The sequence below is a fragment of the Lissotriton vulgaris genome, chromosome 11 (assembly GCF_964263255.1).
Source record: "Lissotriton vulgaris chromosome 11, aLisVul1.2, whole genome shotgun sequence".
Lineage (NCBI taxonomy): Eukaryota > Metazoa > Chordata > Amphibia > Caudata > Salamandridae > Lissotriton > Lissotriton vulgaris.
The window spans coordinates 532,314,223-532,331,403 of NC_141699.1; the positions used below are offsets into that span (position 1 = coordinate 532,314,223).

The window sequence follows — 17,181 nt, forward strand, 5'->3', positions numbered from 1 at the left end:
GACTCGGCAACCAGTGCCGTTGAGCGGAGGGCGGACAGGCAGAGCCAGGCAGCAGCACTTCCGGTAGTCCCGGAGTAGAGGTTAGCGCTCTAGTGGCTACCTCACTCCGGGCTATTTAGGCCGACCTGACCCTCGGTCCTGCGCGGTAGGGAGACGGTGGCAGTGTCTCCCAGACCGCTGCTGTGCCTGTGGGTGCTTTGTCTGATTGAATTGCTGTGTTAGCGAGGGCTGCGAGGACTATCAATTTAGCGGACTAAAACTTTTAGCGCATATTTTTTAAAATACATTTTATCCTTAGGCAGGATAGACTCACCTGTCCCAATACCCGCTTTCTCTCCCCCGCTTCACCTGTGCTCGATACCATCGCCTGCCCGCCTCGGTCCGACTCGGCAACCAGTGCCGTTGAGCGGAGGGCGGACAGGCAGAGCCAGGCAGCAGCACTTCCGGTAGTCCCGGAGTAGAGGTTAGCGCTCTAGTGGCTACCTCACTCCGGGCTATTTAGGCCGACCTGACCCTCGGTCCTGCGCGGTAGGGATACGGTGGCAGTGTCTCCCAGACCGCTGCTGTGCCTGTGGGTGCTTTGTCTGATTGAATTGCTGTGTTAGCGAGGGCTGCGAGGACTATCAATTTAGCGGACTAAAACTTTTAGCGCATATTTTTTAAAATACATTTTATCCTTAGGCAGGACAGACTCACCTGTCCCAATACCCGCTTTCTCTCCCCCGCTTCACCTGTGCTCGATACCATCGCCTGCCCGCCTCGGTCCGACTCGGCAACCAGTGCCGTTGAGCGGAGGGCGGACAGGCAGAGCCAAGCAGCAGCACTTCCGGTAGTCCCGGAGTAGAGGTTAGCGCTCTAGTAGCTACCTCACTCCGGGCTATTTAGCCATGCCCTTCCAATTAGCGCGCAGCGGTAGCGTGCAGGGGGCGCCTTCGAGCGCGCCTAAGAAGCGCCGAAGAAAAGCCTGTCTGCGCCCGTCCGCGACAGGACGGGGCGAGGGGCGATGGACTCTAATCCTGCCTTACGAGCTCAGACCGGTAAGGACACACAGATAATTAGTTACTCGGCCCAAACGCTTCTGTCACTCAGACCATTATGGTCATGCAGCAGGAAAATCCCATGGCATTGTGTAGAGGGAGGTTTCTCCTGCCTGCAATGCCATCGTCTATCTGGAAATAGTATATCCCCCTCGGTTCTTAAATCCCCTCCCTCGGGCCTTAGGAGTTTCCTTCTTAATGTACGGTCATTACCCAAACATCAACATCAAGTTTGGGACTTAATTCACTCAATGCAACCAGATATCTGCTTCCTGGTTGAAACATGGCTAAAACCACATACAGTTACTGCTATTGCCATGGGGATCCCTGCTGGGTATAAGATTAAACATCTAGACCGAGAAATTAAAACCGGAGGCGGTCTCGCTATTATACACAAAGACTGCATAAAAGTCACCATAAGTGAGCAACACATGCACTCTCAGCTAGAAATAATGATTTTTAAATTTACCTTCATGAATCATATAACCTGGAAAGGTGCTTTGGTATACCGACCCCCAGGATCCAATACGAATTTTGCTCTTCATCTTCAAGAAATCTTAGCCCCTCACATTAAATGTAAAGAAGATTTTCTTCTTCTTGGAGACTTCAATACACATGTTGATCTACCCACACTTTCCGATGCCACTGCCCTGATTACAGACCTTGCTAACCTAGGTCTGGAATTACAAAATCATGGACCCACCCATCAAGGAGGACATACGCTGGATTTACTCTTTTGTAACTGTGCTAAAGTAATTTGTTCCTCGGCAAAAGAAATAGAATGGACAGACCACTCCATGCTTGAATTTCTTCTGGTAACCCCTGTAAGAACTGTTAAGAGTGTTCCTCTTCCCCCTATTTGGCGACGAGAGTGGCATAAAGTCACTGCCAATAAAATCCAGGAATTCTGGACAAATCCTGAAATTTTAGCAACTGACACTGCTGATATGGCCTTAACTAAGCTCAATGTCTCTATTAAACAAGCAATTGACATTGTAGCCCCATTAAAAAAACACAAACAGTATCCTGTGCTTAAACAAGATAGCTGGTACACCCACGAACTGAGGGTAGCTAAGCAAAACTGCAGACGAGCTGAGAAAGCTTGGAGAAAAGGGAAGACCGAGAGCAGTAGAGTAGCTTTCTTAGACACTCAATCCAAGTATTACAAAAACATCAAGCAAGCCAGGAAACAACATTTAACGCAGCAGATAGCACAGGCTGGCAACTGCTCTAAGGAGCTTTTTAACATTCTGCAGAATTTCATTAAGCCAACTGCTTGTGACAGCTCTGAGGACTTCTCACAAGAGCTATGTGATGAAGTCTCGAGATATTTTGAGGATAAAATAAACAACATTTATGCAAAAATAGTAACAGCCAATGACGCTATAAAAATTACTAACACAGGCCACCCCCATCCTCAAAAACTAGTATCCAGCAACAAACCTACCCTTTCATATTTTCCTCCAATCACCAACACAGAGCTCCTTTCCCTCTGCAGCCACATTAAATCTGGATCGCCTAATGACCTTATTCCAACTAAAATGGTCGGCCCCATGATTTCTCTTATGGGTCCGCACATGCTGGATGTGATTAACATCTCCCTAAAGAAAGGTCAAGTTCCTGCAGATTGGAAAAGGGCGGTGGTGAACCCGATTAGAAAAAAGGCATCTTCTCCTTGGACAGACCTCTCCAACTTACGACCTATCTCCCTCCTGCCTTACCTGGGCAAGGTTACAGAGAGGCACGTGAACACCTATCTTTCTCAACATCTGGAAGCGACGGATGGCCTGGACTATTCACAATCTGGTTTCAGGCCAAACCACAGCACAGAATCAGCCCTTCAGACAGTGACCAATAACATCAGAATGGCACTGGATGAGGGCAGCTCCATGATTCTGGTGCTGTTGGACCTTTCTGCCGCTTTCGATACGGTGTCTCACACGGTGCTTCTTGATCGCCTAGGTGAGGTGGGTGTGGAGGGAGAGGCTCTGACATGGATGAAGAGCTTTTTGACTGGTCGTGTCCAAGAAGTTAGGCTGGGCTCCCACAAATCCACGCTAAGGGAGCTCAATAAGGGAGTGCCACAAGGCTCATGCCTTAGTCCTACACTATTCAATGTGTATGTGGCACCCCTAGCCAACTTAGCTAGATCTTTCGGGTTCACCCCGGTGTCGTATGCCGACGACACCCAACTCCTTTTCCCTTTCAAAACTCTCACATCTGCAATAAAAAGATCTTTTGCAGATGGCATGAGAGCCATTGCAGACTGGATGTCAACTAACTGTCTGCAGTGTAATGTGGGGAAAACGGAGGTCATGTGTTTTGGACAAGCGGCAACATATTGGTCATCCGACTGGTGGCCCGTGGAGCTAGGTCCTGTCCCCACCCCTAAGAGCTCTGTTAGGAACCTGGGAGTGCTCTTCGATCAGCAACTTACCTTTAAGGGACATGTTAATCAGGTTGCTGGCACCTGCTTCCGGGCTATTGGGATGTTGAGACGAGTCTTCCCCTACATACCAGACCACCACAGAAAAACGCTGGTGCAGGCTCTGGTCATCAGCAGGGTGGATTACTGCAATGGGCTGCTCCTCGGAGCAAACGAGGAGCAGCTCAGTAAACTGCAAGTAATCCAAAATACAGCAGCAAGGATTGTCCTGAACGCTCCAGCAAGGACCCCTTCTAATCCCCTGCTGCTGAGACTCCACTGGCTCCCAGTGAGGAAGCGAGTCCAATTCAAAACTTTATGCACCATACATAAGAGCATGATAGGAGAGGGCCCTAAATACATGGCCAAGATCTTTCAGTCCTACATCCCTGGGCGACCTCTGCGCTCCAGTCATCAGCAGCTCTTGCAGACACCAAGAGTAAAAAAGGCCAGACAAGGTGGCCGGGCGTTAGCTTATGCCGGACCAGCACTCTGGAATTCTTTGCCGGCAGAACTCAGATCAATTCCCAGTCATCTGAGTTTCCGAAAGACTCTAAAAACGTATTTGTATCCTGACAAATAACTGCCTTCCAGTTTCTGCACCCTATATCAGATACACACTCGGATTTAGCACACTCTCGTGGTACAGCAATAGCGCGGAGATACCCCTTCGGGGGTCTAGTCTGGCGCTTTATAAGAATATAAAATAAATAAATAAATAAAAATAAAGATCACTGCATAACACAAATGTAAATGAACTCATTTCCCACTACAATCTGTCCTACCTGCCGCCTTCCATGTCCGATGTTCATACACTCACTGAACACTACAACAACTCCATCTTGACTACCCCGAATGCAATTGGGCCTCTTCAACTAAAAAATAAGTCCAACAAAGACTCCAAACCATGGTTCAATGACATTCTAAACACTGAGCCACGCAACCTGAGACTAGCAGAACGCTCCTGGAGATCCACCCCATCTATTGACCTCCTTAAGGTTCTAAGACTAAGAAGGAGTAGTTAGAACAAGCACATCAGATCAGTGAATTCGACCTTCTTCAAATCCCAACTAGACAATGCTAAAAATGTACCCAAAAGTCTGTTTGAACTGATAAGTTACAAGCCAATAAAACGCCTATCCAATCTCCTCTCATCTCCTGCCCTCAGCCTCACTGCAATGACTTTGCAGACTTCTTCCTTGAAAGGTCGAACAAGATTGAATCGGATCTAAGGTCGGCTCTGATCAATCTATCACTTGCTCCTGACTCCTCCTTACCCAAGCTGCTTCTCATTGCTCCTGTCATTCCCCCTAAAATAACGCCTCATGGAGGCAATTCATACCCCTCAACAACAGATACATTTTCAACATTCTCGCTACCTGAAACCTTCAAATCATTTCAATGATCCCTTCTCCCCCAATCTCTTTAAAGTCATGATAAGATCACTAGTCCCTCTCTGGTCCAAGCTTATCAATGCTTTTCTCCTTCAAGGTAAAATCCAAGACTGCCTAAAGTCGGATCTGGTTCTGCCTATTCTTAAAAACAGCTGACCCTAAAGATCTGAATAGTTTTCACACAAACATCCCTACTCTGGCAAAACTCCTTGAGAAATGTGTGCATGAACAATTGTGTAACCACATTGAGGAATTCCAATTCCTTGATCAATTCCAATCTGGCTTCCGGCATGACCACAGCACCAAAACAGCCATCACTCACAAAGTTGATGACGCTCTCACAATGCTTAACAAGAACGAATCATGCCTACTAATCCCACTCGACCTCTCATCAGCATTTGACACTGTCAAACATGACAATATACTGAGTCTTCTGGAACGGAGAATGGGGCTCTCAGGCATTGTACTAAAATGGTTTACCTCCTTTCTCAAAAAACAGAACACAGAGAGTCAAATGCAATCAAACTATCCAGCTCCAGTCCCTGTACTCTGGTGTGTGCCACAAGGGTCCTCTCTCTCCCCCACACTTTTCAATCTTTTCATTGAACCTCTTACTTTAATTCTCAAGCATCCAAACTCCAATACCACATGTATGTGAATGACAGCCAATTATACATAAAAATGTCTTTCCCTGAAGATATTAAGATGCTCAAAGGAACCATGCTCAAAACTAAGCGGGCGGAGAACTCCACTCTGCCCATGGGGTGTGCAGAGATTTGCCTACTCCACGTACCACGGAGAAAGTGGAGAAGGCAAATATCCACACACTCTGCAGCGGAGCGGAGTTGACAAGCCCCCTCCTCCACCCCCCTATTAACAAGTAAATGTACATTTTCTTGCGAAAAAAACCACATGGGCTGGCACGCGTGCGCTGCACAGTTTTCTCAAGGATTACCCAGACGACCAGGAAGAGGAGGGCAGCCCAGGGACTCCACAGTACAGGTAAGAGCTTTTTAATTTACTTTTAAGTAATGTATAATTACTTGTTAATAGGGGGGGTGGAGGCAGGTGGCATAGCGGAGTCCCACAGAGTGTGTTTGCAGCTCCTTAGACCTCTGCATAGCACCGCTATGCCCACTAAGCCCAGGGTTACTCAAAACCTAAAAATGGTAACCTCCAACCACCTCAAACCTAACACCTTCAAAACAGAATTCTTACTTATATTTATTTTATTTATTTATTTTTGGCGATTTTTAGAGCGCGCAAATACCCTAGGGTGTCTCGGCGCTGTAGTTGCAGATCACTCCAGAGGAGGGGGGGATTAAGCAGGGAACAACCATGTCTTTAGTTGTTTTCTAAATTTAAGGAGGGTCGGAGCACACTTGATGTTTAGAGGAAGTGCATTCCACAGTATGGCTGTGGCCACGGAGAAGCGTTTGTCGCCCCAGTTGGCCCTTCTTGTACGGGGGACCATGAGTAGGTGCGCTGAGGATGACCGCAGGGTTCTTGAATGTTCAAGCGGTCGGAAGGCTCTTCTTAAGAATAGAGGTCCTTGGTCGTGAATAGCCTTATATGCAATGCATAAAGATTTAAACTTGATGCGGCTCCTCACAGGTAGCCAATGTAATTGTCAGATGTAGGGGGAAACCGATGCAAATCTAGGGATAGATAGCAGTGTTCTGGCTGCTGCATTCTGGACAGTTTGCAGTTTATTAAGAACCTTTTGTTGTGTGTTGAGTAACAATGCATTGCAGTAATCTGTTTTGGAGAATATTAATGCACTGACCAAGGTTTTGCCTGCATGTGGTGGTAGGTATGGGATTAGTTTTTTTATCCTTTTTAGTTTGTGGAAGGAAGAGGAAACCACAGCATTGACATGTTGCTGGAATGTCAGCTTGTTATCGAAGATAACGCCCAAGTTGCGTACCTTCGTCACAGGTTCTGGAGGTTGTCCCATCTGGTGAGGCCACCATTGAGGGGACCAGGTTGGTTGAAGCCTCCCGAATGTCATCACTTCTGTCTTATCAGAGTTGAGCTTAAGACAGTTGGATGACATCCAGGAGCTTATTGCCTTCATTCCCATTTGGAAATTGGCTGCTACCGAGATTCCGTCATTGTATATCGACAACACCAGTTGGGTGTCGTCCGCGTAGGTAGTGAGGGAGATTCATAGGATTTTATGACCCTCGCCAGGTCCGACACATAGATATTAAATAGTGTCGGACTTAGCGAGGATCCCTGTGGTACTCCACATGGCAAGGAAAAGGTCTGGGATGTGAAATTGCCTAGTTTCACTGTTTGTGGACGGTTTGATAGGAATGAAGCCATACAAGCAAACCCCCATTGTAGAGAAATAGGGGAAACACCTCTCTGCTCTCAACTGCACACCCCAAATCATTGATTGTACAAAATTGCTTGGAATAGTGCTGGATAAGAATGTAAACATGCAAGATCACATCTGCACTTCTATCAAAGGAGCGAATTTCCAACTGAGCATCCTCAGGAAACTTAAACCCTTCCTTCCCAATGATGAATTCAAATCTGCGGTACAATCGAGACCCTTGCTATGGTAAACCTACACCTCATTCTTTGAGAAGGAAACGTGTTCACTCTTGTTTTATTGATTTAACTTGATGGTTGTTAGAAAATGCAGTAGATTGACATGTCATTACTATCACAGTTTGCTAAAAGTTAGCGGGCTTCCTTTCAGAGGGACGGTCTCTATGTGACATAATGGGTTTTATGTAAATAGCCGTGTATATGTGCATTCAAAAGTTGTGAATTGTGAAGAAATGTTAAAGGTGTTCCGTGTCCTACCCACCGGCTGGAAGAATTCTAAAATGTATGAATATGACTGGTGCAGTTCCATTTTTTCCCTAAAAAATAACATGCAGTTCTGCTTTTTTTCTTGTACTCGATGGGGACATGACATGATGGCATTTTCGAGACTTGCTGCGTGTCATGTTTTTTCTTACATCTGAACATTAACACTTGGAAGAAACGTTAGGTCCCATAATGATATATACAATTATAATCAAGAATAATGCCCCATCACATTGATGGCAAAAAGAGACCAATGTCTGTTTAATTTATTCTCAAGAACTAAAAAAATTGTTCACATTCAATTATAATTTTGACTAAAAACTATTTTATTTAGAAAGCCTAATTGATATCGCTCCTTTGACATTTTAAATGCTATGAGGATATGACAGCCCCTTAGTATTCAGTTGGAATTTAGGTGCGCCTACACATAAAAAGCTACTGCAAAGAAAGAACGATCTGACACTGAAATAAACTTTTCGTAACCGGTATGTTTTTTTATTTTATATTGCATTTGTATTGCCTACATGAAAGGAGTAAGAACGGAAGTCTTTTCATTGTTATTCACTGTATTTTTAACTCTAGATCTGCGACCAAGGAAGATGTGTCAAAATGGGGAGCATTTACAAAACAGGAGATTGTGCGACAAACTGTACTGGGAATTCGGTAAGATATTAATATTATTCAGTGATCACCGAGGTGCACTTTTTCTACTTTTGTCAATTGTTAAAATTGCCTTCTGGAAGAGTAGGAGCGGCGCATTTTGATTTTGAACCTGGTTGAATTGCGGAACCTCTGTACAAAACACAACATTTCATATTATCACAAAACAATATATCATATATCATAAGAACAGAGTCAATTTTCTACAGTGGGGTTGAAAAAAATCAAAATATCCAGTGATATTGATGTCTTCTACAAATCTAGAGGGCGACTACTTACAGTCCATAAGTAGCTAATGCTCAGTGCTATTCAAAACCATGGGTTCTCTCCCTTCTGATCACATTTTCACATAGTTACTAAGCGCGTACCAAAAACCTTAATAACATACAACATTCAAGAATTTCCTCCAGATTATCTAAAATCTTAAACAATACATGATCTGTGTTTTTGGCCATCAATAACAAGGTGAGGGATGAAAAGCTTGATTGCATCTTACCCACTGGCAATTCCTAGATTGCACCTAAATCCATTGTTCTTCACCCACCATGTCAGGTTTGGGCCCATTCATATGCAAATCATTCTGCTCCAATGGAAACCGTCCAGCCCAAACTGCCAGATCAGATCCTCATTGAACCAGAACATAAGCAATCCAAGACTCATCAGCCAAATATAGATTGGCTCCAGTGAGCACTGGACCCACGTCTGGGCATACCCATCACACTTAGGGCATAAAACAAGGAAATGGATTGAATGTGTGAATTGTTCCCCAGTCACTGGCAATTAATCAGGCTGCATCCTAATCCATCATTTTTTGCCAACCATTCCGCCTCACTTTGGATCCAGCCATATCCAAATCAGCCTGGACTATGCTCCAAACTGAGGTGACAGTGTGTGCACAATTACAATGGACTGAGGTATGGCCAGAGTATTTACCAGTGTCTGATACTATTTAAAGCATTTTTTAATAAAGAAGAGATGAGGATTTCCATAATCCATCCATCAAATGACTGGGTGCCTCAATGTGATACACCATTCGAACATACCCTGTATTTCCTCAACCAAACACCAGATATTCCAAGGAGTGGTACAAATATTATCCTTAACATCATGTACCTGACATGTTCCATCCCTCACATTGAGTCCACACTTATCTGGGGCCTTCTTCAGGGCTAGAATTGTGTCCCTGCCTGTAAAAACGACACATTCAATCTGTGTGTGTATATGAGGCCTAAACTTCTCACTTGAGATTATAATCCATCTGTGGATGATACATGAGGATAGAAAAAAACAAATTGTCATAGTGAACTTTAGGCTACCTGGTAAAAAACAATTGGTCTATTACATCTTGATATAGGAGTTATAGAACCTATATTTCTTGATTATTAAAAGGACTGCTTATATCATTAGGTCTAGTGATTTGTGAAAATATTCCTTAACCATTATTAAACACACACCTCCCAGAAATCACATGTAAGAAACGGTGTGTATCACTTAAAATCAAGAGGGGGGTTGTTGTAGAGTGAGTAAGGGAGAGAAAAAGCATTGTTCATGAATTGAGTTAAAGTGAGGAATCACAGACATACTTCTTACCATAGGGTAGGGTTATTCTGGCATCATGCATATCTGGTGCCTGGTGCCATCCTGTAGTCACACTCTAGTTCAAGAGGTGAAATGATAAAAAAACTAATGCAAGCCAATCTCTAAATTATACAGTTTTCTTCTTCTTGGTGACTTGTTTTTTTAAAATGCTGTCTCAAACTTTTTATTCTTTCAATCAGATTGTATCCATGGACCATAATGGTGCTTATATTGTATGAACAAGTTTGTTTCAGTTTTCCCTCAATCAGTTTTGTCACATGATTATTTGAATATATTGACAGCATCTGTCGGTGCTCGGAGTACTGGGTGTTTCTGCATTCTAAACACAAAGGGGCCCATTAGGATGTCGGGCAGATCGCCACTGCCATGCTGGCGGTGGCGATCCGTCCGACATCCTGGTCCGCCCGCCAGCCATATCCCCCCCACCATATTACCATGACGGGGGGAGCGCGGCCGCTTTTCAATGGCTGCGGCCGCCTTACAATGGGCTGAAACAGATGCATTTCCGTGGCGGCAATGCCGCCACTGAAAGGCAGGCGTTCTTCACTTCAGAGGCCCCCTGTTGGACCCCATGGTGAAGGCGAGGTGGAGGGTGCACATGGGGGGTACCTGTGGTATCCCCCTACATTTGCATGCACAATGCGGCAGGCTCCGTGCGGTGCCTGCCGCTTTGACGGTGCCTGCCGCTTTGTGTATGCAAATGCAAAAATAACAGTTGATGGACAGAATGCAGAACAATGTCATACATTCACCCCAGTACAGAGATCTGGGCCTAAATCCATCATTTTTTTGCACTCCACACCACCCCAGTTCAGACATGGCCATATGCAAATCAGCCTCGACTCTGTGCCTCATGGGAATAGTCCAGCCCGAACTGCCAAGCCATGTCTTTCTTGGACCGGAATCAAGCATCCTAGGACCGGTTTCTGGCTATCAGCCGTCTTCAGCCAGGATAGCTTGACTCCAGTGGTGTGGAGAGCATGGGACTCACGTCTGAGCATACCCATCCCACTCGGGGTGACAAATGCAAAAATAACAGTTGATGGACAGAATGCAAAACAATGTCATACATTCACCCCAGTACAGAGATCTGTGCCTAAATCCATCGTTTTTTTGCACTCCACACCACTCCAGTTCAGACATGGCCATATGCAAATCAGCCTCGACCCTGTGCCTCATGGGAACAGTCCAGCCCGAACTGCCAAGCCATGTCTTTCCTGGACCGGAATCAAGCATCCTAGGACCAGTTTCTGGCTATCAGCCGTCTTCAGCCGGGATAGCTTGACTCCAGTGGTGTGGAGAGCATGGGACTCACGTCTGAGCATACCCATCCCACTCGGGGTGACAAATGCAAAAATACATGCATTTTTGGCATTGTGGCGGGCAGTGCTGAGAGCACTGCCCAGCGGGCGCATCCTAATACCCTCCATGGGACTCCCGTCCTTATGGCGTGCGGTCCCAAGTACCGTGAGGGTGGCGGGCGAGCAAAGTCTGCCCGCCATCCTAATGAGGGCCAAAGTATCTTTATTTTGAGTGATTCTGTTAAAATATAGCAGTCTATCAGGCATGTGTAGTGCACAAGATATATCGTCCCTTTAGAATGAACAGTACATGTTATAGGTAAAAGCATGAAAATTGGCAGAAGTGCTGTTTACACCCGAATTGAAAGTGTCTGCCAATATACCTTTTTCACTCATATCTCCTGAATGGATTAATTGTTTTTACTACAATTCAATTCAATATCGTTATCTAATCGGATTGAAATAGACCATATTCACATAAAAATATTACAATATCCACGGTCTTCAAAAAAATTGAAAGATAATCTTACATTAGATTAAGAACAGTTAAAAAATATATGTGCATAAACAGACTGTAAAAACTCCACATTACATCAAATAGCCTTACTTATGAAGAGCAAAAAGTACAAACCACAATCAAATTTTAATGCAACAATACACTTGTGTAGGAAATTGGCAGAGGTTTGAAAAAAATATTATTATTATTATCATTATTTATTCGATCAAAAATATGATCATTTACATCATAAAAAGCAGTACATCAGAATAAAAACAATTAATATTACATTAAAAGAATGTTCATAGAAATATCCATTAAAAACAAGGTTATAAGTCCTGTAAAAACACAATAGGCAGAATCATCTATTGAGACAGATTGAGCTAAATAGGCACAGCAATGTTGAAAGACTGGTTAACACATTTTGACCTCCTCCACTAGGCAAATAGCAGGATCTCGAAATAGCAAACACTAACCAGCGTGTAGTATCAGATTAAAAAATGCGTATAGCTTCAGAATGACACCTAATAGAAAGCATAAGACAAGCAGGAGCTATCCAGGTTCTTCTAAAATCAGCATAGGATGGACAGAGAAAGTGCTCAAGTCCCCAAAACCTATTTTTTAACAAGTGGGACCATAGATTTAGTAATGGTCCCATGTTCCTCCCAGAGCTGCCCCAACTCTATTTTTAAAAACCAGGTCTTGATCTTGTTGAACCACTTGATTCGACCTGATTGCATGTACAAGGCTATCAGCTCAACCATGGCTTCCTTCAGTGGGATATTGGTGTTACTTGTCCAAACCCTTATCTCGAATAAAAGAGCCCAGAGAATGGAAAAGTGTTTGATGGATTTTAGGCCAAGATCTAGTCTTAGTGGCAGAAGTGGTGTGTTCACTGGCAGGTTGATAAAGACTCATATAGAGCCGCTCCTAGACCTTTTGCCCTATGCAGTTCTAGGATAGGTGAAATGGGCCGGTAGGGGAGGCCCTTGCCCTACGTACCTAGGCACAATCTACATGCTGGAGGGTCAAAAATGCTCTTTACCAGCTGCGCATTCCATGCCAGCCTATGGCTAATGCGTACTCTCAGGTAGTCAAAAGACTTTACTTGCTCCAAAACTTGTGTACCCAAAGCAAGTTTGGCTTTACTAGATTTATAGGGATTAAAGGACATATATTTGGTTTTGGAGCAGTTTGTTTCTAGGCCCTTTTCTTTGCAGACCTTAGCGCATTTATTTAAGAGGTTTTGAATTCCTTGAGGTGTTCTACCAATAAGCAGTGTGTTGTCTGCAAATAGCAGACATGGCACTACTCTACCTGCCAATTTTGGGGGATCACCGCTACAATTATAAAGTTCACCATTTAGACCATTGATATAGAGGGTAAATAATCTTGGGGCAAGGACACAACCTTGGCGCACGCCTTTCCGAACCAGTATGTTATTGGTTAGGCTGCCATCGGTATTCCACCTAACCTTAGCATAGGTGTCGTGGTGTAGCCGAATCACAATTCTGAGTATGTAGGGTGGTAGTCCTAATTCGCTCAATGCTAGTCAAAGTTGGGACAGGTCTATTGAGTCAAAGGCCGTTTTTAAATCCACAAACACCACTTATAAATGACCTCTTCTGATGGTTACTTCCTTCCATAGTAGCAGGAGGCATCTATAGACATGGTCAGTGGTGCTTGTGGAGGCCATGAAACCTGCCTGTAAGTCAGACAATTGAAGAAAGTCTAAAGCCTGTAAGTCAGACAATTGAAGAAAGTCTGAAGCACATCTTGGTTTGCAAAAGTTCTAAATCGTAATCCTTTTATCATAGTCCATGTGCATTCCCTCTTTATGCGCTCCGTTCCAAACGCGCAATGGGTAAGAGTTCACTACGAAGTTGAGACACTCAAGATTCGTGTCCCAGAAGAGTTGCACAGCTGGATACACATTTTTTAAACAATTTTTACACGTACTCCGTAGTATAGCCAAAGTTCATCCAATATTTATTTCCATTTTCAACCATTGTCACGTCAAAGAAAAGAAGTTCACATTTTTCACGCATTTAAATTACACAGGAATTGCCCATCCGGGCCTATTCTCAGGCACGTAATTGAACTCCGTCCTCCAATACATATTAATTCACCCAATGCATTTCGGTCAGATTTCGATCTCGATTTCTTCAGGGGTTTCTACAATGATTAAAAAATGTACATCAATCACACACAATTTAAGTGAAATTCAAATCAATAAAAACCCAGTGTCCTATCTATATAACACTGTCTGTACACCACACTACTTAACCCTTTCCATGAGGCCGCAATTCCCCTGGTGTGCTGTAAACAGCACGAACAGGGGCGGGCCGTGACGAACCCCAGCCGTCATCAGCACACGAGCACCGTAGTGCATGACGGCTGGGGTTCGTCATCAGCATGGAAGGGGTTAAATAAGTGAACATACATATCCTAAAACATAGGGGCACATGCATCAACCTATTTAGGAAGTGCAAATGGTGCAAATCGGTAAATTTGGCCGTTTGCACTTCCTAAATACGTTTTTGGATGCATGAAACAATTATTCAAAATTCGCTTTTTTAGCATTTCCTAAAAATGCAAATGCATTTAAGGAATCGCATTTGTGCGATTCCTTAAATGCAATGCATCAATTTTTTAAAAAAATGCGAATTTCGAAATAGGAAGTGCTAATTAACGAGAGGTGGACCGTCGTGTTAATTTGCGAAATTCTTTAAAAAAGCACAAAAATGCATTTTGGAAAGTGTCATGTTACAGACACACATGTCTTTAGGACATGTGTGTGTGTGAAACATGCACTTTAAAATACATTTCAGGGGTGCAGGGGGGGTCCTTTGGACCCCCCTCTGCACCCTTGCAATGCATCAACAAATTGCAAATTCCAAATAAAAGAAATGCAAAACGGCATTGATTCCTATGGGCCTCTAGGCCCATAGGAATCAATGTAATGCCATTCCTTAATTGCGATTCGCAATTAAGGAATCGCAAATTCTGAAAATTAAGAAATCCTAAAACATTTTAGGATTTCATGATGCATAGGATTTTGCAATTCCTAAATTGCGATTCCTTAATTTTTGCAATTTAGGAAATGCAAATTCCTACAATGATGCATGTGCCCCTTAATGCCTACTGTTCAACTTTTCTCCAATCAATTCCTCCTTTGTGCACCCAAGATAAACCTCCCCAACTGACGGCGGTTATTTGGATTAAAAACAACAAACTCGAGTGAATGAGGGTGGTTTCGTATTCATGCTTGAATCTTTGGGGTAATGGGTGATATGCTGAGGGGTTATTTACTGGCGACATAGGCTAGAACAAGAGTGGCATCAAGATTATTTAGCATTTTTTTTATTTTTTTTTATTTTATTAGTTGGGGAGGTTTCTCTTGGGTGCACAAAGGAGGAATTGCTTGGAGAAATGTTGAACAGTAGGCATTATGTTTTAGGATATGTATGTTCACTTATTTAAGTAGTGCGGTGTGCAGACACGGTTATGTAGATAGGACACAGGGTTTTTATTGATTTGAATTTCACTTAAATTGTGTGTGATTGATGTACATTTTTTAATCATTGTAGATACCCCTGAAGAAGGTCGAAATCTGACCGAAGTGCATTGGGTGAATTAATATGCTCTGCAACAAATTTATGGCCAAGATGGTTTTGTCTACTGTTGTATTGTCTTCATCAGATATTCCAAAATCCTGAGAGTACATGTATGTGCCAGAGACATAAAGGAGCCCCTGACCTGCAAATAAATCCCCAAAATAATCCTCCTACACCTGGGGCTGGATGAGGAAGTCTGTTTCCCTTTTTAGATTTGGTGACCCCCTCGACAGAAGGTGCCAAAAGAGTTGGCTGTTCTTAAGTTTCGCAGCATCTGAGAGCAGACTCCACTTTTCTGACTCCCAGTCCCTTTTTGCCCTATTTTGTGCCAATTATAAGACTTTCTGCAACTTTTTACGTCTATAGGAGACTTCCATTTCACTGCCTCAAATAAGTCATCCCTAGATTTTTTACAGGCTTCCTTAAACCAGGGGGCTGTTTTCCGCTTTGTTCGAATACAGTTTTTATAAAAAAGAGGTCTTATATTTGTGATCAATTTTTAAAAAGTGGTCGTAACGGCTTCTGGCCCTATGGTAGGGAATACTCAGGTCTATTAAGAGTCTGCTCCACCTCTGTGTATATTCTGGGGAGTAGAGTTGGATCAACTAAAATAAGAGGCCACTTAACTCTTCTATTGTTATTTGTAGTAATGACCGGAGTGCTCTTACTCCTAAGGGAACCATACAATGAGGCTAGACCAGTCAACGTGAGAGACAGAGCGTTATGATCGCTATCTTCCCGGATTAGGATAACCATGTCTTTGAAACTAGGATAAAGATCTAGATTGACAAAAGTATAGTTGATCCAAGTCTTGGAGGCCCCCCCTCTTGAATGTATGACACGCTCCTTTATCGGAGTGTGTCCGGCCGTTACAGGCTCTAACCCCATATGCAATAGTGAGTGACAAAACTTGTTGGCCCACACTAGTGCATTTCTTGATAGGTGGTATCTTAAGTTTAGCGATCCCCCTGGCTGTATCCTCATCTGAGATGTATGTAATCAACAGGTTCAAAAGTTGTATTAAACTCTCCGGTGATTATCAGTTGATAGCTCCCCAAGGCTGAGTCAAGGTAGTTAGACAGAGTTGTTATTGTCCCTGAAGGTCTATGTGGGCTAATCACCCGGTTATAAATGTTAAAAAGTCTAACTTGCACATTCTCCTTACCCAGTGATAGTTCTAGCCCAAGTATCTCATTTGCATCAATATTTAAAACCTTAATTTTGCATGCCAACACGTTTTAACCCAGATTATAAGGCCACCTGCTGGGCGACCTGCTGCTGACTGTTTAGCTTTAATACTATATGTGGTATAGCCTATCCTATGGACACGTCCAACTGCCCAGGTTTCCTGCAGGAAGCACAGATGATACCCGTCTGTTAGCTTACACCAGTCAGGGTTGATTATCTTGGTCTTAATACCGGCTACATTCCAGGATAAAATATTCAAATCCTTGGAATTGTCTAAGGATTCCTGTGTGAGCCCAAAGTTGTTGATGAGACCCCTGGGCATTTGTTGGGAACTGAGATGATTACTATTTGTTGCAGGTTCATTTAAACCGGGATCACTATTGATACATGGAAAAGATGTGACAACAGACTGTATAGCAAATAAATATTCTGCCTGGGATAAGGGTGCTCTGGATACTCAATCTTGAGAATACAGAATACTCAGGAGATGATACGTATTTCTAATTTCCAAAGGGGGGCCTGCTGGTATGTGGGAGTCGTTGCATAGGCCACATCATTGGCCAGAGTGTTCCACTCACTATTTCCAAGGTGCCTGTAAAAGAAGCCAAGTGACCAAATGGCAATCACTTTGCCCAGCCTCT

General features: G+C 43.6%; 1 protein-coding gene across 1 annotated transcript in view; it reads left to right on the top strand.

Moving 5' to 3' along the window:
• LOC147683102 (disintegrin and metalloproteinase domain-containing protein 28-like) overlaps positions 1–17,181 on the top strand; it is a 3,314,421-nt gene that overhangs the window by 3,149,932 nt on the left and 147,308 nt on the right. The window contains exon 13 of the mRNA XM_086942499.1: positions 8,262–8,342. Within this exon, the coding sequence (XP_086798625.1) occupies positions 8,262–8,342 (81 nt within the window). The remainder of the gene's footprint in view (positions 1–8,261; positions 8,343–17,181) is intronic.